We start from the raw sequence: 23,337 nt of genomic DNA on the forward strand, positions 1-23,337 counted from the left end.
TCAGGCCCCACGACCAAACCAAAAAAAAAAAAAAAGAATAACAGGACAGAAGACACTTCCATTGCTACTCAGGTGACCAGGGTCTTATTTTGGAGACATTTGTCCAACCCATAGCATGGATGAACCGTTAGATTACATTTGTTTTGGTACTGGGACTTGAAACTCTTACTTAACTTTCTACTCAAAGCTGATGTTCTACCACTTGAGCCATAGCTCTATTTCCAACTTTGTTGTAGTTAATTGGAGATACAAGTCTCACTGACTTCTGCCCAGGCTAGCTTTGAACCTCAATCCTAAAATCTCAGGCTCATTAGTAGTTAGGATTACAGGTGTAAACCACAAGAGCCTGGTATTAAATAAGCTTTTAAAAATAGAAACAGCATGGTGATTTAGTAAACATTGAAAACATAATGGAGCTGGGCATTAGAGACTCAAACCTATAATCAGAGTTATAAGATCTGAGATCTAAGGATTAAGATTTGAAGCCAGTCTGCACAGATAAATCTGAAAGATTCTTCTCTCTAAATTCCAGCCAAAATCCAGAACTAGAGGCATGGCTCAAGTGTTAGCTTACTAGCTGAGCAAACAAACTAAGCAAGTGCAACACTCTGAGTTTAAGCCCCACTACCAGCACCAAATATTTTTTTTTAATAATAGAAAGGAAATAATACACTATACTTAAACGTATATTTCAAAAATGTACATGATCACTATCTAGTAGTTTTCCTTTAGAAGGAGAGACAAACTGGAGAACTTTAACTTTTTTGAAATGTTTCCTTTGAATTTCTTTTAAGATTTACAGACTGAACTAGGAATGTGGCTTACTGGTAAGAGTGCTTGCCCAGCATGCATGAGGCCCTGGTTTCAATTTCTTGGTACCACATAAACACAAAATATAAATAAAAAGATTTATAAGCCACACCTTCATCTTAACTACAAAGATAATATCCAACTTCAAATTACTGGTAATAGAAAAGTAAACACCAGATCCTAGAAAAACCATTTCTTGTGTAAATCTTACAGACAGAAAAAGCAGTCTTAGAGTAAATGCCCAGAAAAGAAAAGAATAGGCCTGTGATTAACCTGAAGTCATTATTATAAAGAGAAAGCATCCAAAGTTAACAAAATAAGAGTCCTTATGTTAAATCCAAAATGTAAGGTGATACAACAAAATGAACAAAACTTAAGAAACAAAGGACTTCCACTCATCTGGTCAAATCACTACTAAATAATCCCACGCTGCTGATCACATATATGGTATATATGTGCACACCGGAGGGAAACCAGGAGGAATGCACAGAACTAGAGGGAATCAGGGAAAATCAATAGCGGGACCCATCTGCTGCACTGGACATTGACCAAAATGAACTAAGCAACTCAATGGCAGCGATGGGAGGGAGGGAACAAGTGGGAAAGAGGGAACAGCTGACGCTATGCAAAACAAAAGAAATGGACATATCACCCAATGTGGAAGAAATAACTATTGTAAAGCTCATAGAACTCATAAATATTATAGACTATGATAGAGAATTTGCTCCATGAAAGTTAGAATGTGTTTGTGACTTTAAGCATAACTATCCTACAATACTGTGAAATTTGGGAAATTATGTAGCCACTTAATCACAATAAAAAATTTGAAAAATAAAAATGAGTCCTTAGAAGATACGGCGTCTAAAACACAGAGAGGTGGCACAAAGGGAGGTAATTTAGGGAAGATAAATCTTCAGTAGAAAAGAGTACAAAAAGGGAGAGATGCCTTTTAATATATAGATGTCAGCACAAAATAAAGGCAAAATAATAACAGGATATAAGCCAGTTGCCGATGGCCTGTAATCCTAGCTTCTCAGGAGGCTGAGATCTGAGGATCACAGTTCAAAGGCAGCCTGGGCAGGAAAGTGAGACTCATCTCTAATAAACCACTAAAAAACTGGAAGTGGTGCTGTGGCTCAAGCGGTAGAGCGCTCACCTTGAACTGAAGAGCACAGGGACAGTGCCCAGACCCAGAGTTCAAGCCCCACAACCAACCCAAAAAAAAGGATACAGAGACCTAGACAAGATAATTCAATAGAAACTATTAAATATTACAATCTTGATGATAGTGATTATGCTTGTTCAAGGAAGATTGACCAAAAGTGATTATGTCATGTTCCAAGGAAAATAGAAGTTCCATAAGTCATGTACCAATGGTTTCTGTCTGTAATTGGCTAATCAGGAGACAGTGAATGGGAAGTGCAGTTTCAGGCTAGCAAAAGTTCACTAGACTCCCAGCTCCAATATCCAGGGCTGGAAGCTTGGCGCAGGTGGTTGAACACAAGCCAGTTAAGCAAGCCAGGCGATCACAAAGCCTCAAATTCAAACTGCAGTAGAGTTTTATAAAGTAGACATATACTATTGATCACTATTTATAAAATCTCAAGCACCTGAAAACTGGAAATTTCTTCTTTTTCTTCTATCATCCCAACTGCTAGGGAGGAAGAGATCAGGAGGCTCATAGTTCAAGTCCTGCTCCAGCAAAAAGTCAGCAAGATTTTATCTCAGCAAATTGGTATCTGTGGTCCTAAGTCTGGGAGGCTACTGTATAGTAGACCGATCACTACCTGAAGCCAACTCTTAAGTTTCCACCATCAAGATAAGGAACTTGTCAGAGATACCCACTCTGACTGGTTTTCAAAAGTGTGTTAGAGGGCCTAAAGCTAACCAGAACAGTAATACAAGAAAAAGAAATGTAAGTCATCCAGAGTAGAAAAGAAGAAAGAAATTGTCCTTATTTTCACATGACATGATTGTCATGTAAAAAAATATCTAATGTATTTTACAGAAAAACTAGTATTAGGGGCTGGGAAGGTGGCTCAGTGGTAGAGCGCTTGCCTTGTATGCATGAGGCCCTGGGTTCGATTCCTCAGCACCACATAAGCAAAAAGAAAAAAGCCGGAAGTGGCGCTGTGGCTCAAGTGGTAGAGTGCTAGCCTTGAGCGGAAGAGCTGAGGGACAGCACCCAGGCCCAGAGTTCAGGCCCCACGACCAGACCCAAAAAAAAAAAAAAAGAAAAACTAGTATTAATAATTAAATTTAGCAAGATTGAAGAATATAAGATCATACTAAAAAAAACCAAAAAAATTTTTGTGTGGGGGAATGGTGGGTAGAAGGTTTGAGACTTACTTGCTAGGCTGACATAATACCATCATGTTTGTGGCCCTGTTGTCCACTTTCAGGGTAAGGTCTCAACTATCTGCCTATTCTCAAATTTCCATAGTTGCTGAGATGACAAACTTGAGCCAGTGCATGGAGTCTCACAGACTTTTCTGCCTGCACTGCCCTGGAACCACATTCTTACATTTATCAGCCTCCTATATAGCTTGAGATGGCAAGTGCTCACCACCAATCCACCTGTGGGTTGAGAAGGGAAGGGGTATCATAAACTTTTCTGACTCTTTTGGCTTGAATCCATGATCCTCTTCTAATCTCAACCTCCCACATAGCTAGGATTACAAATGTAAGCCACTGGCACCCACCTATCTAAAAGAACTCTTATACAATGTAACAAACACATCCTAACTTTAAAAGAGCTAAGGAAATGAATAGATATTTCTCCAAAGAAGACATTTTTCAAATACTCATAGGAAAAGATGTTCAGTAATACTAGTCATTAAGGAAGTGCAAACTGAAAACAAAATAAGGTACCAAATTCCCCTTAAACTTAATATATAGTCTACTTCTAATTATCTACACAAGGAAAAAGAAAGCCATATGTCCCTATAAAGAATTGTTCTTAAATGATCATAACAGTTCTATATTTGCTACAGGCAAAAACTGGAAACAACCCAGATGTCCTTCATTTAGAATGGACAAAATGTAGTCTTTGTTTTCAGTTGCAGCAATGTACTACTCAACAACCAAAGAAATAAGCTACTAAGCTGGGAATGTGGCTTAGTGGTAGAGTGACAGTAAAAGGACAGTACCCAGGCCCTGAGTTTAAGTCCCAGAACTGGCAAAAATAAAAAAGAAGATACACAGCAGATAAATTTGCATGTAATTATTCTGAGTAAAGAAACTGAACAATGGAATGCATGCTGGATAATTCTACTTAACATAAAAATCTAGAAATTTCAAGCTGGGTGCTGGCGGCTCATGCATATATTCCTAGCTACTCAAGAGGCTGGGATCAAAATTCAGAGTCAGCCTGGGCAGGAAAATGCATGAGACTCTTCTCCCTAACCACCAGAAAACTGAAAGTGGTGCTGTGGCTCAAAGTGGCAGAGTACTAGCCTTGAACCCAGACCCTGAGTTCAAGTCCCATGGCTAACAAAAAAAAAATCTAGAATTTTCAAGTGATAGTGGGAAGGAAACCAGTGGTAGTTTAGAGAAGAATAGCAAGGAAGGATACAAAGATGATTGTAGGGATTTCAGGTTATAAATGCTCATCAGAAATTATCATTTGTGAGCTGGAGATGGTGGCTCAAATGATACAAGCATCAATCAAGCAAAGGCAAAGCTCTGCATTCAAACCCCAACACTACAAAAAGAACTGTAAATTGTATACTTCTAAATATGTCTTTTATTCTGTTATTTACATCTTAATGAACAATTAAATTAACCATCTTCCTGGCACTTAAGAAATGTTTATATCCATGCTGGAAATGTGGCTTAGTGGGAGAATGCTTGCCTAGCCTGAAGCCCTGGGTTTGATTCCTCAGTACCAAAACAGAAAAAGCTAGAAGTGGCATTGTGGCTCAAATGGTAGAGTGCTAGCCTTGAGGAAAAGAAGCTCAGGAATAGTGCTCAGGCCCTGAGTTCAAACCCAAGGACTGTCAAAAAAAAGAAAAAGAAATGTTTATATCCATACCTTCTAAACTGTTTAAGTGTGTGTGTGTGTGTCTATGTCTGTGTCTGTATCTGTGTGTCCATCCATCTGTCCTGGGCTTGAATTCAGGGACGGGGCACTATCCCTGAGTTTTTTTTTTCAAGGCTTACATTCTACTACTTGAACACCAGCTCTGCTTTTGGCTTTTTTTTTTTTTCCCTCGTAGTTTGTTGGAGATGACTCTTACATACAGTTTTCTACCCAAGGTGGCTTCAAAACAAGATCCTCAGATCTTAGCCTCCTGAGTTGCTAGAATTATAGATAGGTAAGAGCCACTGGCACTAGGCAGGTATATATTCCTTTTAAAATAATAAAAAGAGGGGCTGGGAAGGTAGCGCAGTGGTAGAGTGCTTGCCTTGCATGCATGAAGCCCTGGGTTTGATTCCTCAGCACCACATAAGCAGAAAAAGCCGGAAGTGGCACTGTGGCTCACGTGGTAGAGTGCTTGCCTTGAGCTGAAGAGCTCAGAGATAGTGCCCAGGCCCAGAGTTCAGGCCCCACAACCAACAAAAAAAAAGAAAAAGTAGATCTTAAACAGAATTTACTGTGTGTGTGTGTGTGTGTGTGTGCGTGTGCGCGCGCGCGCGCATGTGTGTGTGTGTGTGTGTGCGCGTGTGTGTGTGTGCGCGCGTGCACATGTACAGCAGGCTTGAACTCCATGCCTGGGTACTTACTGTTCCTGAGTTTTGTGATTATTTTATTTTTTGGTCTTTATTTTCACTCAAGGATAGTACTCTACCATTTGAGCAACAGCTCTGCTTCCAGCTTTTTGGTGGTTAATTGAAGATAAGAGTCTCACAGACTTTCCTACCCAGGCTGGCTTTGAACCATGATCTTCAGATTTCAACTTTCTGAGTTGCTAGGATTATAAGCATGAGCCACAAGATAGAAAAGTAGATCTTAACTACAAATTACTTGCTTCTCTGATTTTTCTTAGAAATAACCAGTTAAATATTTAATTTTAAGATAGGAATGAAATGGTAGCTTTATTAGGAAAATGCTAACCACCTATGAGATAAAATAAAAAGAAAAATATTTTGAGCATCTTATGAAAATGCTAGGTACCAGTGGCTCACACATGTAATCTAGCTATTAGAGGTGGAGGTCAAGGGGACTGTGGTTTGAAATCTGCCAAGCAAAAAGCTTGGGAAACCCAAGTTACAATAGTAAATCTAAATAGAGAGTAATAGTTCAGGCTAGACTGAGGTTTTTTAAAAAAAAAAAGTGAGACTGTCTCTAAATAGAACCAGAGCAAAAAGAGCTGGAGTTCTGACTCCTCTGACAGGTATGAAGCTCTGAGTTCGAATAACACTACGGTTAATAAATATTTTAGTAAAGCCAAAGGCTTAATTATAAATAGTATAGTATACCGAGGAAATACTCAATTCCAAAATGTACCTTGTGAAATAAATTGGAAAGTCATTTTAAAATAAAGCTTAGCCGGGCACTAGTGGCTCACGCCTATAATCCTACTCAGGAGACTGAGATCTGAAGATTGCAGTTCAAAGCCAGCCCCAGCAGGAAAGACTGTCGAGACTCTTATCTCCAACAAACCACCAGAAAACTGGAAGTGGCACTGTGGCTTAAGTGGTAGAGGGCTAGCCTTGAGCACCCAGGCCCAGAGTTCAAACCCCACAACTGACAGAAAAAATAAAATAATGCTTATAAAACTAAAAGCAGCAGTTAATAAAAAATAATATGTAGGGGCTGGGAAGGTGGCTCAGTGGTAGAGTGCTTGCAATCACATGCATGAGGCCCTGGGTTCAATTCCTCAGCACCACATAAGCAGAAAAAGCTGGAAGTGGCACTACAGCTCAAGTGGTAGAGCTCTAACCTTTAGCAAAAAGAAGCTCAGGGACAATGCCCAGCCCAGAGTTCAAGCCCACAACCGACCAAAAAATAATAATAATAATATGTAGAAATCAGTACCTTCAGATATGTGAAAAATAACCAACAGAGAAAGGCCAATTATAATGTAAAAAATAGTATATAAAATACTTAGTGAGCATTATAAGAAATATAGAGAATTACATGAAGAAACCTGTAAAATATTTCTAAAACACAAAGTTAGACATCCTTTATTTTTATGACAGCTCAGAGCCAGACCCTTATGAAATAGCATCCATCATCCATAAAGACTATTCCTACCATCCTCCCTAAAGACATAGACTACTTCCTTGGGCAGTACATCTACTAATAATGAAATGAATGATGAAGAGTGAGAACTATGCCAGATGGATGGAGAATTACAGCTAAATGAGTGTGATATTACTTGGAGGTCAGTTAGGTAGATATTTCCTGGACCAGGAAGTATCTCATTTCTTTTCCAATAAGTACATTAGATCATCATGTAGAATTATACTGTGATTATGTATGAACTACCACTATTTGTTAGAAATGTAGGCTAAAGGAGCGCATCACATCTAACTCTGAAACTATTATGCACATGTAAAGAGAAAATAAAGCTAACAATGTGTTCATTTCGTTGCTCTGATAAAACCTGACAGAAAATAACAAGGCAAGGGTTTATTTTGGCTTGTGATTTTAAAGGTCTCAATCATCATTACTTAGCCCTGTTCACTTCTGGGCTTGTGCATGGTGAGAAAGCGGCCAGGAAAGTGGAGAACAAGAGTGAAAGACCCTGGGACAACAAAAACCCTTCAAAGGCACTAATGACCTGCTTCCTCCAACTAGGCCCCAACTTCCTATTAACTCATTCAGCTATTAATTTCTTAGTAACCCACTAATTTTAAACAACCATGTAAATGCTAATATGTATTTAAAGTAAGCAATGGGCACAGTATGCTTATTATTTGCTTTCTTTATATTTGAATTTTACAGTATCTTTTTTTATCGTTTTTTTATCCTTTTTATTGACAAAGACTCAAGCCTTTAGAAGGTACTTTGTAAAAGAGGGGACCTGTTGTAAAATGTTATAATGAAATCTGTTTGATTAAATATATGCTACCTCATTTAACATAAAAGTCTCAAGAAGCCAGACACTAGTGGCTCATGCCTGTAATCCTAGCTACTCAGGGGGCTGGATATGAGGATAGTGGTGCAAAGCTAGCCAGTCCAGGCAGAAAAGTCCATGGGATTCATTCCCAATAAACTACTCAGAAAAGGCCAGAAATGGCTCTGTGGCTTAAGTAATAGAGCACTAGCCTTGAGGTTCAAGGACAGTACCCGGGCTCTAAGTTCAAGTCCCAGAACCCAGGAAAAGAAAAATAAAGTCTCAAGTATATTAAAAACATAATTGAGGCTGGGAATGTGGCTGGCCTAGCTAGCATTCATGAAACCCTGGGTTCAGTTCCTCAGTACCACATAAACAGAAAAAGCCAAAAGTGGTGATATGGCTCAAGTGGTAGAGTGCCAACTTTGAGCAGATAAAGCTGAGGGACAGTGCCCAGGCCCTGAGTTCAAGCCCCAGGACAGGCAAAAAAAAAGTGAAAGAGTTTGCTGGACGCCAGTCGCTGACACCTATAATCCTAACTGCTCAGGAGGTTGAGATCTGAGGATCATGGTTCAAAGCCAGCCCAAGCAGGAAAGTCTTTGAGACTCTTATCTCCAATTAACCACCAGAAAACCAGAAGTGGTGCTGTGGCTCAAGTGGTAGAGCACTAGCCTTGAGCTGAAATGCTAAGGGACAGTGCCCAGGCCCAGAATTCAAGCCCTACAGCCAACAACAAAAAAAAAAAAAAAAAAAACCTAATTGAACTTTGTCAGTGAATTTAAGCATGTCAGCAGAGTTGGCAAATCATGTATATGATTTGTAGTATTTAGGATCTTTTGCCTTCTGTGAATCATTTTTAAATAAAATGATGGTTATGGAAAGATGGTAGTTTATTATCATTTTTAGTAATGCCCATCCCTGACAAAATTAATGATGGGAATCCTATATTGGTTACAGTTTGGGGAAGTTGCCAGTCTTTAAGAGCAAGGCATATGGGAACTGTACTTTCATTTCCTTTAAAATATAGTATTTGAGAATGGCAGATTAATTATTCATAATCATTATCATCATCTTCATTTGCCTTCCCCTCTGAAACTTGCTAACAGAAATGACAAGTTTGCTTATAGTGAACAAGGAACCGAATGCAGTCCAGATTTTGTACCTATAGGAAACGTACATGTAATACACAGGAAAGGATTTGGCTCATTCGTTTTTGTCTTTTATTCTATTTCAGGGCAAACACTGTATCCTTGATGTGTCTGGAAATGCCATAAAGAGATTACAGATTGCACAACTTTACCCAATATCCATTTTTATTAAGCCCAAATCCATGGAAAATATTATGTAAGTGGCAAGCCTAAGTTGCTGTTGTATTTCATTTACAACCTACATCTCAGTTCCTCTGTAAGATAGAGATAATAATAGCATGCCCATCTTTTGTAGAGTGTTGTGAAGATTAGAAAGTACTGTCATTGACAACATCATCCTTAGTATAACTGAAGTGTAAGGTAGCATGCATTAGAACTTTAAATAGAGACTGGGAATGAGGCTTAATGGTACAGTGCTTGAAGCCGTGGGTTCCATTCCTTAGTACCACATAAACAGAAAAAGCCAGAAGTGGCGCTGTGGCTCAAGTGGTAGAAAGCTAGCCTTGAGCAAAAGAAACTCAGGGACAATGCCCAAACCTTGTTCAAGCCTCAGGACTGGCAAAAAAACAAAACAAAAAACTTTAAATAGCCACGGGTACTTTTTTTTTCCTCATTGGACTTCTGAAAGCATGATGGATCACAGCAGCTTTACTGGAATTACCACGAAAAAAGTTACCCAAGATTTTCAGTCTTGCTGCTCAAACTTAGCACAATCTACTCTGAATCTTGACTCAACATACACCAACATTTTGCTGTCAATATGTGAAGGACTTCAGCTCCATTAAATTGGACTAAGTTTCTTCTTTATAAGGATTAGCTAAGATATTCGGCCAATGAAAGATCATATTGTTCATAAAATAATTTTTTTAAATAGCCATATGTGGGACTGGGGGGTTATAGTTCAAGCCAGCCTGAAGTCAAACTCCTTATCACCAAATAAATAGTCATATGGCTGGACACAGTGACTCACACTTATAATTCTAGCTACTCAGAACACTGAAAGTAGAAGGATCTCAGTTGGAAGCTAGCCCAGGCAAAACATTCTCAAAGCTCCATCTCAAAGGAAAAAGGTAGGGGCTGGGAGGATGGCTCAGTGGTAGAGCGCTTGCCTTGCATGCTTGAGGCCCTGGATTCGATTCCTCAGCACCACATAAGCAAAAAAAAGAAAAAAGCCGGAAGTGGCGCTGTGGCTCAAGTGGTAGAGCGCTAGCCTTGAGCTGAAGAGCTGAAGGACAGCACCCAGCCCAGAGTTCAGGTCCCACGACCGGGCCCAAAAAAAAGAAAAAGGTAGCGGGGAGCTTGTAGCTCATGCCTGCAATCCTAGCTACCTCAGGAGGCTGAGATCTGAGGATTGCAGTTCAGAGCCAACCCAGGCAGAAAAATCAATAAGACTCTTATCTCCAGTCAACCACCAGAAAACCAGAAGTAATGCTGTGGCTCAAGTAGTAGAGTGCTTGCCTTGAGCTGAAGATCTAGGGGACAGTGCCCAGGCCCAGAGTTCAATCCCCACTATCGACCAAAAAAAAAGCAAAGAGAAGAAAAGGGTAGTCATGGTGGTGCACATTTAATCATCCTAGCTCAGTAAGAAATACAAATAGGATTGCATCCTGGCCTATCCAAGCAAAGAATTAAGATTCTATATCAGGAAGAGTTGGAGTAGCAATGGAATTATATCTGACAGGTATAGCACCATCCTTGAACAAAAAAGCCAGGTAGAACACCAGCCTTAAGCAAAAAAAAAACAAAACACAAGGCCTACAGTTCAAGCCCCATGGCTGACCCAACAAAAGAGGAAAAAGAGTTGGAGGTGTGGCTCAAGCAATAAGAGCATCTGCTTAGCAAGCACAGGGTCCTAAGTTCAAGTTCCAGTACCACCAAGAAAAGAACAATACCACCATACATTTAGTAGTTGTTATAAAGTTCAAAATAGGTAATTCAATGGGGAAATCGGCTTAGACACATCATCAAAAGTTCCAAATAATAGATATTTGAGTCTGTACTGAATTTAAAACTATTAATGTCAAAGAAAAGGTTAGCTCATCTTTATTGGCAAAGATATGGAGCAACTAAAACGCATATCAATGTTGAGTATAAATTTGAATGTGCCTATTGGTAACTGCATATAGTATATCCTAAAGCTGAGTGTATGCTAATGTATGCCTAACCTAGGAATAAACTTATTTATACTAACCAAAGATACATATTTGTTTACTGACAGAGTAGCATTGAAAATAGCTAGAAACCAGCTAGTATTGTGGTATATACTATTATCTTAACTCAGGAAGCCAAAGGAAAAATGATAGACCAACAAGGGCTTCACAGAGAAGCCCTTGGGGGGGGAGGAGGTTGGTCGTGGGACTTGAACTCTGGGCCTGGGCACTGTCCCTGAGCTCTTCAGCTCAAGGCAAGCGCACTACCACTTGAGTCACAGCGCTACTTCCGGCTTTCTGGTGGTTTATTGGAGATAGTCTCACGAACTTTGCTGCCTGAGCTGGCTTTGAACCGTGATCCTCAGATCTCAGCCTCCTGAGTAGCTAGGATTATAGGCGTGAGCCACTGGTGCCCGAAAAGAAAAAAAAAGCTGGGCGCCAGCTTTTATCTCTAGTTTAGCCACCAAAAAACCAGAAGTGGCACTGTGTCTCAAGTGGTAGAGCACTAGCCTTGGGCTGAAGAGCTGAGGCACGGTACCCAAGCCCTCAATTAAAAGTCTCAGTACTGGTATAAAAGAAAAAGAAAAGAAAAAACAACATTTGACAAAACCATAAATTTACAGCCCAGGCTGGTTCCTCAAGCATAGAAACACTACAATAACAAGTAATTGTATGTTACATAAAACATAACACTAGTGAAAAGGAAAATTTGGGTCTATATAGTTAGTAAGGCATTAGATTCAGATGATGTACAGTTTTCAACAACAGTAACAAAAAATTAAAACCACAGTGAAACAAAGAAAGTTTGAACCAAAGCGGGAAAAAAAAATGTTGGAACTGTCCATGAGAAAGACCAGATGTCAGACTTAATAGACAAAGACATTAAAACAACTGTTTTAAAGATATTCAAAGAACTAAAAGACATAGACAAAGTCAAGAAATGATGTATGAGCAAAATGGAAGTATCACTGAAAGGAAAACCTAAAAGAAAAAAATTCTAGAGCCGAAAAGAAAAGTACTGAAAAAAATCCATTAGAAAAGTTCAAATACAGATTTGAGCAAGCAGAAGAAAGAATTGTACATTTAAAGAAAGAAACTGGAAGTTATAAGTCTAAGGAACAGAAAAGGCATTGAAGGAAAGTGAGACACCATTAAGTAAATTAACATACACATTGGAAGAGTCCCAAAAGGAGAAGGAAGAAAAAGAGACAGTGAAATGTGAAGAAATAATTTCCAGAACCTTCTTGAATTCGATGAAACCAGAATATAAATATCCAAGAAGTTCAGTGAACTATAAGCATGATAAACTCAAGAGACCATTCCTGTGACACCTCATGACCAACCTTTTGGAAGATGGAATGTTGAAAGCAATGAGACAGTGACTTGTCAAACACTAGAGATACCCCATAAGAATTCTCATCAGAAATTTGGAAGTCAGAAAGCAGAGGGTTCCTTTACTAAAAGAACTGACAAAAAACTGTCAATCATAAAATCCCATACCTGGCAAACTATACGTCAAAGCTGAGAGAGAAGCCAGGTGTGGTGACGTACATCTGTAATCCCAGCACTAAGCAGGCAGAGCTAAAATACAGAATCCAAGGCTAGTTTTGGTCTACTGGTAATACATGATCTTAAAAGAAATGAAGACATTCTCAGATAAACAAAAGCTGAGGAAGTTCATCACCTCACACTCTGAATTGTCAAATGATTTTTCATCATTATTTTATAAGTTTTTTATGTGTTTTCAATTTTTATTGTAGTCAACGTAAGTCTACGAAAGTTTCATTCATGACAGTTGATAACTTCTTAATCTGCAGGTGCTCCTTCCTCTTCGTCCCAACATCTCAGTTAATGGTAAAGAAAGGCACTTCTACAAAGCTTTCCTCAGTCTTTTTTTTGATTGCCTTCTCATGGTGGTGTTTAATAGTTTCATGTGCTATTTTATTTTCTATAAATGCTGTATAGATCTGTGATCATTTTAATACAAAATTTTCATCCAACTCAAAACTTAAAAGACTACTTGACTACTTGAAGCTGATGCAGAATGTTAAAATCCTTTTATTCCAAGTATAAAAAGAAATTCAGTGATTAAATCTGTTCTTAATTACATCCATATTTTCAGCAAAGTTTACCTTTTCATGATTTTATGTTTTATGTGCCATTCTCTCCTTTCAAACGGTATTAAAATACAACAATTACCAATTTCAAAATTTATTTTCATAGGGAGATGAATAAGCGTCTAACAGAAGAACAAGCAAGAAAAACATTTGAGAGAGCCATGAAACTTGAACAAGAATTTACCGAACATTTCACAGGTTAGAACCATATGGGGCAATACCCTTTCACCTTTTTTTATGGTTTTGTTTTTGTTGTTGAAAACAACAAAAAACATAAAAATGCTGATACTAGGGCATGAACTTGTGCACGTGCTTATCTTTTTTTCATTAAAGCTGACACTTTATCACCTGTGATACAGCTCCACTTCCAGCCTTTTGCTGCTTAATTGACAATAAGAACCTTCCCAAGCTGACTTGGAACCACAATCCTCAAATCTCAGCCTCATGAGTAGCTAACATTACTAGCATGAGCCACCGGTGCCCATCTCGACAATCATCTTTCTAATAGAATTTTGCTATGTCCCAATCTACTGAGAGTAACTATTATACTGTCATTTCAGAATGAACTCTTTTAAGTTCTGTTATTTTTATCCTGTAGGAAATTCATCTAACCTAGGCAATGGTAATACAGACTCTTAAAATTACTATTTCTAGGGCTGACAGTGATAGCTCATGCCTGTATTCCCAGGTACTGGAGAGGTGCAGATCAGGAAGATCATGAGTCAAGACTGGCATGGGCCAAAGGTTCACAAAACCCCATCTCAACAAAAATGTCATCCCAACTATATGGGAAGCAGGTCTCGAAAGGCCTAGGCCTGAGACACTATTTGAAAAATAACTAAAGCAAAAAGGGATATGACTGAATGCATAGAGCACTTGCCTAGCAAGCACAGTGCCCTGAGTTCAAACTCTTAATACTGCCCCTTAAAAAAAAATAATGTGGCCTGGTGCCAGTTGGCTCACGCCTATAATCCTAGCTACTCAGAAGGCTGAGATCTGAGGATTGAGATTGAAAGCCAGCCCAGGCAGGAAAGTCCATGAGACTCTTATCTCCAGTTAACCAGAAAACTAGAAGTGGTACTATGTCTCAAATCTATTTTTCCTGGCTCATTGAGATAAAAGTGACAATTTTTGTACATATTCAAAATGTACAAAGTGATTTGACATACATACAGATTGTGAATTGCTGCACTCATTTTAACACATCTATCACCAAACAACACTTTGTATTTGTGTGCTGAGGTCACAAGGCATTATACTCTACATTAGTTCCCCAGAAAGTGTGTGTGTGTATGTTTGTGTGCACTTGTGTGTGAGCACATGAACACATGCAGGGGATTAAACCCAGGGCCTTGCCAGACAAGTGCTCTACTACTGAGCTACATTCTCAGCCCCATTTACCTTTTTATAATTGAAAGTTTGTACTCTACCCTTTGACTAACTTCTCATTTCCCCTGTCCCAAAGCCTCTGGCAACCACTATTTCAAATCAACTTTTTTGGATGCCATGCATAAGTGAGATCCTACTGTATCATTTTTCTGTCTGGCTTGTTTCACTTAGTATAATGACCTTCACACTTACTCATGCAGTCACAAATGACAGAATTCCTTCTTCCTCTTTGTTTCTTGTGCTGGTACTAGGACTTGAGCTCAGGATTCTTAGGGTTTTTTTTTGCTCCAGGCTAGTGTACAACCACTTGAGCAATAGTTTCACCTCTGGCTTTTTTCTGGTTAATTGGACTTTACTGCCCAGGCTAGCTTCAAACAACAATCCTCAAATCTCAGCCTTCTGAGTAGATATAATAAAGGATTCCTTTTTGATGGCTGAATAATATTCCATTGGTGGATATTTCTGCTGTATTTCCTTTATCCTTATCCATTCATCCATCAGCAAGCACTTAGGTGATTTCTTTTTTTTTTTTTCCTTTCAAATCAAACCAACAGGGCCACAGCCCAACTTTTACTAACAGAAATTTGTAATATTCAAAAACTCCGCTCCAGGGGCTGGGAAGGTGGCTCAGTGGTAGAGTGCTTGCCTTGCATGCATGAGGCCCTGGGTTCGATTCCTCAGCACCACATTAGCAAAAAGAAAAAAAGCCGGAAGTGGCGCTGTGGCTCAAGTGGTAGAGTGCTAGCCTTGAGCTGAAGAGCTGAGGGACAGCACCCAGGCCCACAACTGGACCCAAAAAAAAAACTCCGCACCTTTTACATATTAGCTTTTGACTCTGGAAGGCAATTCGATTAACAAACAAAGACTTAAAACAAAGCCATAAGACTTCAGAATAATTAGTATGCTACATTCTCAAATACACCAAACTACTTCTTTCCTCTTCTTGAGCACTGTCATATAAGACGATTGTATATTTGTGGTTTATTTATCTTTGTTTAGATGCTTGTTGATTTTTTCAGGGTGTGTTCAAAGTGTTCAATGAGTTCTTTCTTAAACTCCAGAGTTCCTTGCATTTCCTCAAGCAACTCGAAGACCTTTTCATATCATTGTCCCAACTTCTGAATTTCCTTCCTGAACTCAGGTTTTGTATTGAAGACTCTTTTAGGTCTCCCTTGCTTTCCGTTTAGGCACCACAGCTGATTTAGGTATTGCTCCAATCTTGTGGTCAACTTTTCTCTTTGCCTTTGCTGAGGTCTCAAGATAGGATTCATCCTCTCCTGCCACTTTCTTGGTTGTGACGATCCTAGTGTGTTTCTTCTTAGGTGGTGGTTGAGGAACCATGACTTCATTAGCTGAATTCACTGCTCTAGTTCTTATAGAATTCTTATCTGCTTTATCAGCCATCACTTTCTGGAGTTGAGAGCCAGAGAGCACCTCCAAAATGGTGGGGTAGCTGACTTAGGTGATTCTTATACCTTAGCGGTTGTAGAAAATGCTTCTGCAAACAAAAATGCAGATCTCTGACATACTCATTTCATTTCCTTTGGGTATATACCCAGCAGTGAGATTATTAAATCATATATGTCCTAGTCTGCTAGAATAAAATAACACAGACAGGGTAAATAATAAACACAAATTTATATAGTGTACTGTTATTTTATATATATATGTGTGTGTATATATATATACACACACATATATATATATATATATATAAAATCTGATTTTATCCCTTTATCAGATACATAGATTGCAAATATTTTTTTCTCTCCTTCTACTTAGATGATTGTTTTCTTCTCTATGCAGTAGTTTTTCATTTGGTAAAGTTGGCAGTTGATTTTTTTTAATGTTACATGGGTTTTTGATGTCATATTAAAAAAATTATTGCCAAGACGGTGTCCAGGAACCCTTTTCCCAGTTTTTTTGAGGAGCTTTTGGTTTCAGATCCTACATTCATGTTTTTAATCTATTTCAAATTAACTTTTGCAAATGATATAAAGATCTAATTTAATTCTTTTGCATATGCATATAGGTTTGAGCCACTGGCACCCAAACATAACCTTGACTTTTTTTTTTTTTAAAGCACAGTGGTTCACGCCTATAATCCTAGATACGTGGGAGGCTAAGATCCAAAGAACTAGGGTTCAGAGCCAGACAAGACAGAAAAATCTGAGAGACTTAATCTCTAAAATAACCAGCAAAAAGCCAGGCTGGAGGCTTTACTCAAATGGTACCACTTGAGCAAGTAAGCCAACTGAGTGCAAAGTCTTGAGTTCAAACAGTGGTATTGGCCAAAAAAGTATAACCTAAATGCATTTGGGACAGTAATAGCAAAGAAGTAATGAAGCATCCTTTTGCATCTTGTAAGGCATATGTCAATTTGAACTCTTTCTGGTGATGCTAGTTTTAATCACGTGGTTATGGTGTCTGTAGTACTGTGCTTTCCTAGTTCCCTCCCAACAAGAAACCTGATACTAACCACCCCATTAATGAATTTATAAAGTAAGCTAAATGTATTTATTTCTGAGGTAATTTCTAAGTAACTTTTCCTCCCCAAAATAAACCATCATTTACTGTTCAGCCTGTACCAGGAAATACTAAGAGGTCCTGTCCCGTGCTCTTGGAGTACACAGGTACCAAACTGGTCAACCAGATGTTTTGTCTTTAGGGATATTAAAGCATATCTACATCTTACATATCTACTATTACAATTTCAATAGTTATAAACATTTATGTTGCTTAAATTTTTTGGTTACACATAAACCTTTCCTTCTTAATGTGTACTAAATCTCAATCATCAAATATACAATTTTACCTGAAATATTCATTTGGTATATTATACTAGGTTGGGGACAGCATGAAATGTCATAGATACCTGTAATGCCTTTTCCAAAATCACTGACCACATGATATTTCATTTACAACTTTAAATTCTTTCATTTATATGTAAACATATTCTATTTTCTTTAAAAGCTACTTGTGCTTCATGCTTTTTGTTGAGAATTCTTTTTGTTTTATTAACCCTTATTCCTAGCCCTCACAGACTCCATACATCTCTCAAATAACTAGTTTTTAGTGATTGTTACCATTATTCACATTTTTTTCAGGCAGCAAATAAACTACCCAAAGAATTTACTACTGTGTAGTTTACAACTACCTAGAAATTTTATTATTCTCTAACCACTAACAAACCAAATTATGTATCTCAGTTTGCCTATACTCCAGTACCTGACATACCAACATACTTGGACAAAGTTACATATAATAATCATACTTCCTTTTCTCTAAGATCCTGCCCCCAAAATAAAAGCAAAATAGCTTTTCTTTTCTTTATTTTTTCTAAATACGTTTGTGAAAAAATCAGGAAAGTACAGGAAATACAAAAGTTGTTTTAAAAGAATACAACTAAGAGTTGTATCAACTACAAGGCTGTAGGTTCAATCCCTAGCACCAGTAGAATGAATGAACATGCTCAAATGATAAACAAACCAAACAAGAAGCAAAAGAAAAATAAAGACCAAATCTCAACTTTAGTCAGTTTTTAAATAAAATTTTGTATATTATACAAATAGTAAAATTAATGAAAGGAATACTTCCTGCAAAGTAAATAATACATGGATGGTATTTAAGTAACTGTTTCTATGACTCAGCTTCCATTTCACCAATAATTGTAATGACAAAGACAATTAATGGACTTTTCTGATTTTCTTTCTGTTGTTGCAGCTATTGTACAGGGAGATACACTAGAAGACATTTACAACCAAGTGAAACAGATTATAGAAGAACAAACTGGTCCTTACATCTGGGTTCCAGCAAAAGAAAAATTATGAAAAGTGATGTTTCTGTATTTCTCTTTCCACAACCTCCTTTTCTTTGACACTTCCTTGCCCTTTCCTTCTGGAGTCTGTCTTCAATACGCTTCATGTTGAATCACACCCTACTCATCATGGTCTGCAGTTGTGCTTATTTTGACATCCAGTGTCTCCTTCATGCTACATCATGTATATTGTTCTATATCACTATTGGTTTGTGGCCATTTTTCAGAACTCAAGATAGATGGCCTTACCAGCTATTAAGGGTTTGGGGAGACGCAGAAATTGTGGTAAAATTCCTTAATGTTTAAGGGAAAGTAACTTTAAAAGATTTTCAGAAAAGCTTTATATACATTATTTTAGAATTTCAATACAAATGAAAGAAAAATTGTTTTAATCAATGATTTAGTAGACTTTGAGCAACTGTGCACGCTTAACTTTTAATAGCATGGTTTGGCCAATGTATTAGCTCTCAAGTCCTTTTCTCAATTGACTTTCTGTTATTAAATATTTTATTAGAGACAAATAAGGACAGTGTTTTTCATTTCAAAATTCATCTCTTGAGTTAACCGTTATAATTTTACAAAGCCTATTCATTCTTCATAAGAGTTCTTAAAGCCTTTTATTGAGGGCCCCCCCCCCGTACATTTGGTAGGAATAGCAGTGTTGAAGTGTTTTTAATCTACTTGTGCAACATTACTTAAAATGTCTTACAAAAGTTGTTCATACATAATGATCACTTTTTTTAAATGAGGCCATGTTCAGGTGCTAGGGGAGCTCACCTTTTACACAGAAGGTCGAGAAATTTCATAGACACAATAGAGACAAGGCAGACATTTCAGTGAAGATGTAGTAATAACCTTTATGATAATGGAAATGGAGTCCAATTCATAGCCTAAAGTATGCTTATGTGTCAGATTTTAATGAATATTTTACCCACAATAACTGCCTATTTTGTTATAATAAAGTATATATATAAATATATATATAACTTTCTTTAAACTGTAACTATGGGAATTATTTTCTTTACATAGTTGCGCACACAAACATATATATATATATTTAAAATATATTTTTTGTTTTGCCACCTACTCAGTTTTTGTTTGATTATTAAGTTAAATGTTAATTGAACAGACTTCTTTTCCTTAATCACGTCAACTGAAAACAGGAGTATGGTGGTGATGAGGAGAAACTCCAAGGGAAATTAGACTAAATGAAAGTACCTGCGTGTTCTCCTCTTTCCTACAGAAGTTTTCCAAAGGTCCCTGGGTTTTTGTTATTATTCTTGTCATTGGGTTTGATTTTGGTCTTCTGCCTTTCCTTCTAGTTCTCCTCATTTTGTTAATAGGAAAATAGAGGGGGAAACAAACGATTTGTTGGGAGTTTTCCCTCAGACACATTCATCCCACAAAGCTGTTCTGCACTAGGGTTGCACAGATCTTTATGGTGAGCAATTGTAAGAAATTTTTAGTGAAAGCTAGAAATAACTTCAGAAATCAGTTTCTCTGGTCTTTTTTTTCTTTTATATCATCTGGCTTCCCAATTTTCTTTGGAGTTACTAAGTATGTGGTTTTCGACAACCTCCTCATTACAGTTTCTTAAACAAGTGAGTGCTGATTTGTAAACAATTATCAACGTTATCCATTCCACTTATGAGAAAGAGGAGAACAGCTAATAAACTTTATTGTAAAATCTATTACGTTAAGTGTGTCTTGAATTTTGAAAGGAAAAAAATTATTTTTAAGCTAATATTTTTGGAACAGTTTGGGTAATTATGTGACAATCTGAATTCAAGAGCCACTAGGCAATGTATTACAGCTTTTAACATGAACTGTAGTAGATTATTACCAAACATAAACAACATTAGAATTGGAAAATCTCAAGAGCTCGAGATACCACCTTTCAGCAAGATACAAGTGTAAGTCATTTTTAAGTATAATATCAGGAAATCATAAGATTAATTTATGTGTTAAAATATGTAATACAGCTAATGCCAATGGCTCATGCCTGTAATCCTTAGCTACTCAGGAGTCTGAGATCTGAGAATTGCAATTCAAAGCTAGCTTAGTCAGACTCCTGTCTTCAATTAACCACCAAAAAGCCAAACATGAAGCTGTAGCTCAGTTGGTAGAGTGCTAGCCTTGAGCAAAAGAAACCTCAGAAAGAGCACCCAGGCCCTGACGTCAGGACCCAGGACTGGCACCAAAAAAAAAAATCTGTAATGTGTTTCTTTCTAGTGTCTTTATTAAGCCATTTATTAACAAGAAAATACTTATGTGCAGTTTTCCTGGTTGTGTTAGATTATTCATGATGAAATTACTAATTGTAGTAGCTGTGTTAGTGTATTATAAACTTTTTATTTTCTTTGTGCCAGTCTTAGGGCTTGAACTCAGGGCCTGTGTGCTGGTCCTGAGCTTATATTGCTCAAGGCAAGTGCTTTATCACTTGAGCCACAGTTCTACTTCCAGCTTTTTTTGGGGGGGTGAGGTAGTTATTGGAGATTAGAGTCTTACAAACTTTCCTGCCTGGGCTGGCTTTGAACCACAATCCTTCAGTCTCAGGCTCCTAAGTAGCTAGGATCACAGATATGAGCCACCAGCACCCAGCTCACTTTTTTTTTTTTAAGTTGTTAGTAACCCTGATTTAGGTGAAATCATCTGCCCTAAGTGACTTAACTAGTGATAGCGCTTGGTATTGATCTGAATCCCTCTTTCTTATCTTTTTTTACCCTGTATTATGCCTCCTCATTTTTTAGTCCCCACTGCATAAGACACTGTGACCTTGTTATTTTAGCACCCCATTAAAAATACAGGAAAGAGTCTTAGATGTAGATCTTCACCCAGAGTCCTACAGCAGAGAGGACAGACCTACAGGTAAGTTACTTCCATCACAGCTGCCAGACTCTGGGAAACAAGTCAGCCTAGCATCATCACAGTAACTTACAAAGAAGGAGCCTCACTAGAACAATGGTCTTTAGAAGGAAATCTGTTCGAATGCACTGGAAGGGAGTAACATACACTTTCATGTGCCTTTATATGCTTCTTAATGACCATAAATTGGGTAAGGGGAAAGCTCCTCTTAGAATGCAATTGGCTACACATTCCTGGGTTTTTTCCTGTTCTCTGTTTAAGGCTCCTCAATTAACAATGGAGACAAGCCTCCAAAGTTGATTCCAGCAAAGTACACTCTGATTAACAAGTATCTCCCAAACACTATGTTTTATTTAAATCTCAAAGATGGGAAATTGGGACTGTACTACTGAGAAAAATGTGTTTCCTAGACAATTGGAGCAGTTACTTTCCAGGATTCTCTATATTACATACTCTATATGTGGTGAAATAGAATCCAAGAGCTTCCCTTGTCATAACCCAGTGCAATGCAGAGCCAACATGAATGAGAGCCTTTAGCTCCTGATTCTGGGAAGTAGTTTTTCTACCATCCAGTTCTTTTTCCTCCCATAGTATGAGCTGTTCTTAGTGGGTTGTTCAGTCCCCAGAGATTTAGGATACAGGGAGGAAAGAAAGTATCATATTTCGTCTGCATTTGGAAAGATTCCAGAGAAAAACATAGATGTCACTTTTCTGGCCCATGTTTAATCATCAGGTGTTTCAGTTCGTGTTAATCTCCTCCCTGCATTGCACAGTGTAGCTCTCGCTGGCTTGGGCAGCAGTGGATTATAATGTGAAGAATGTGGGTAGTGGAAGCAGCTGGGTATGAATGCCAGCTCTGCCACTTAGACATTATGTAACCTTGAGCAAGTCACACCATCCCTTACTGTGTTCTTATCTAAAAAGGAGATATTTTAAGGCTCTGTAAGATTATAAATAAAAGGGGCTAGCACAAGGAACACTCTAAAAGTTCATTTCCTTTTCCTCTAGAGTCAGAAAACTGGAATTGTTCTGCCTCCCTTTGTACCCTTAGTTTTGCTACAGTTAAAATGGATTCTGTAGTGTGTACTAAACAGCCATAGCACCTGATACGTGACCACTACTTGTTCCTTCCTTCTGGAGTATGTTTATGGCTAGTAGCCAAACTCAGAATATGGTTCACAATTCTTTGACACCCATTGACTTTTCTTTGACAAACTTCAAGAGATTATTTATATTTACATTTCACTTCCTACAATATTCTAAGGGCCCCTATTTTTTGTAAAGAGATGCTGTGAGTTCACTCCCATGTTAACTCCAGACATGGAACTGGCACACACAAACTCTTCATGTCAACAATCATAGATCCACCAGTCCTGAACAGTTCTCCATAGCATTAGTTGTTGAGAGTCTAGGAACAAATGTAAGACAATAGAGTGGAAAAGTTAAATCACTCTAATTAAGATACTGTTTCCTACTCCGTTTAACTAAAAACAGAGTAGCCACTACTTAGTCTTGCACTACTTCTCAGCTCTCCATTTCAAACTATGATTTTGGATTTAGCATCCTTCTCTGTTACCAACAGTAGTAACAGGGAAAGAATTGGAAGATAACTTGTATTCTCTTCCAATCTTTTTGTTATGTACAGCATGTAATTTGTACTGTACATACACTTCAGTGAACTAGAGATTCACATCACCTTACATAACCACCACAAGGCATGGCTGTACTCCAAGTGCCCCTGTCATGACCCTCCCCATCACTCCTATGCAAGAAATGATCCCTCTCTTAATATGTCCACAGTGAGAGTTCTGATATGCATATATAGTCCATAAGTCCCACTGCAATATAAGTGCCAACACCCCTAGCTTTCCCTCATGCTTTTCCCCCTATCTCAGCAGTACCTCCTCCCACCCCAAACTAATGACTTAATATTTGCATATGCAAATAAACCAGGTCTAACTTCCACTTGGCAAAAGGTTTTGGAGGTTCATGTGTCCGTAGTTAAGTCTTCACTGATGATAATCTATGTCATTTATG

At 38.0% G+C, this 23,337-nt stretch overlaps 1 protein-coding gene across 1 annotated transcript in view; it reads left to right on the forward strand.

Annotated features, from left to right (window-relative positions):
• Positions 1-20,126, forward strand: part of Dlg1 (discs, large homolog 1 (Drosophila)) — a 115,884-nt gene extending 95,758 nt beyond the window's left edge. Inside the window, exons 20-22 of the mRNA XM_013019309.1 lie at positions 9,049-9,158; positions 13,336-13,427; positions 18,342-20,126. Of these exons, the coding sequence (XP_012874763.1) occupies positions 9,049-9,158; positions 13,336-13,427; positions 18,342-18,448 (309 nt within the window). The 3' untranslated portion in view covers positions 18,449-20,126. The remainder of the gene's footprint in view (positions 1-9,048; positions 9,159-13,335; positions 13,428-18,341) is intronic.
• Positions 20,127-23,337: the final 3,211 nt, after the last annotated feature.

Source organism: Dipodomys ordii, unplaced genomic scaffold (genome assembly GCF_000151885.1).
Source record: "Dipodomys ordii isolate 6190 unplaced genomic scaffold, Dord_2.0 Scaffold45, whole genome shotgun sequence".
Taxonomy (NCBI): domain Eukaryota; kingdom Metazoa; phylum Chordata; class Mammalia; order Rodentia; family Heteromyidae; genus Dipodomys; species Dipodomys ordii.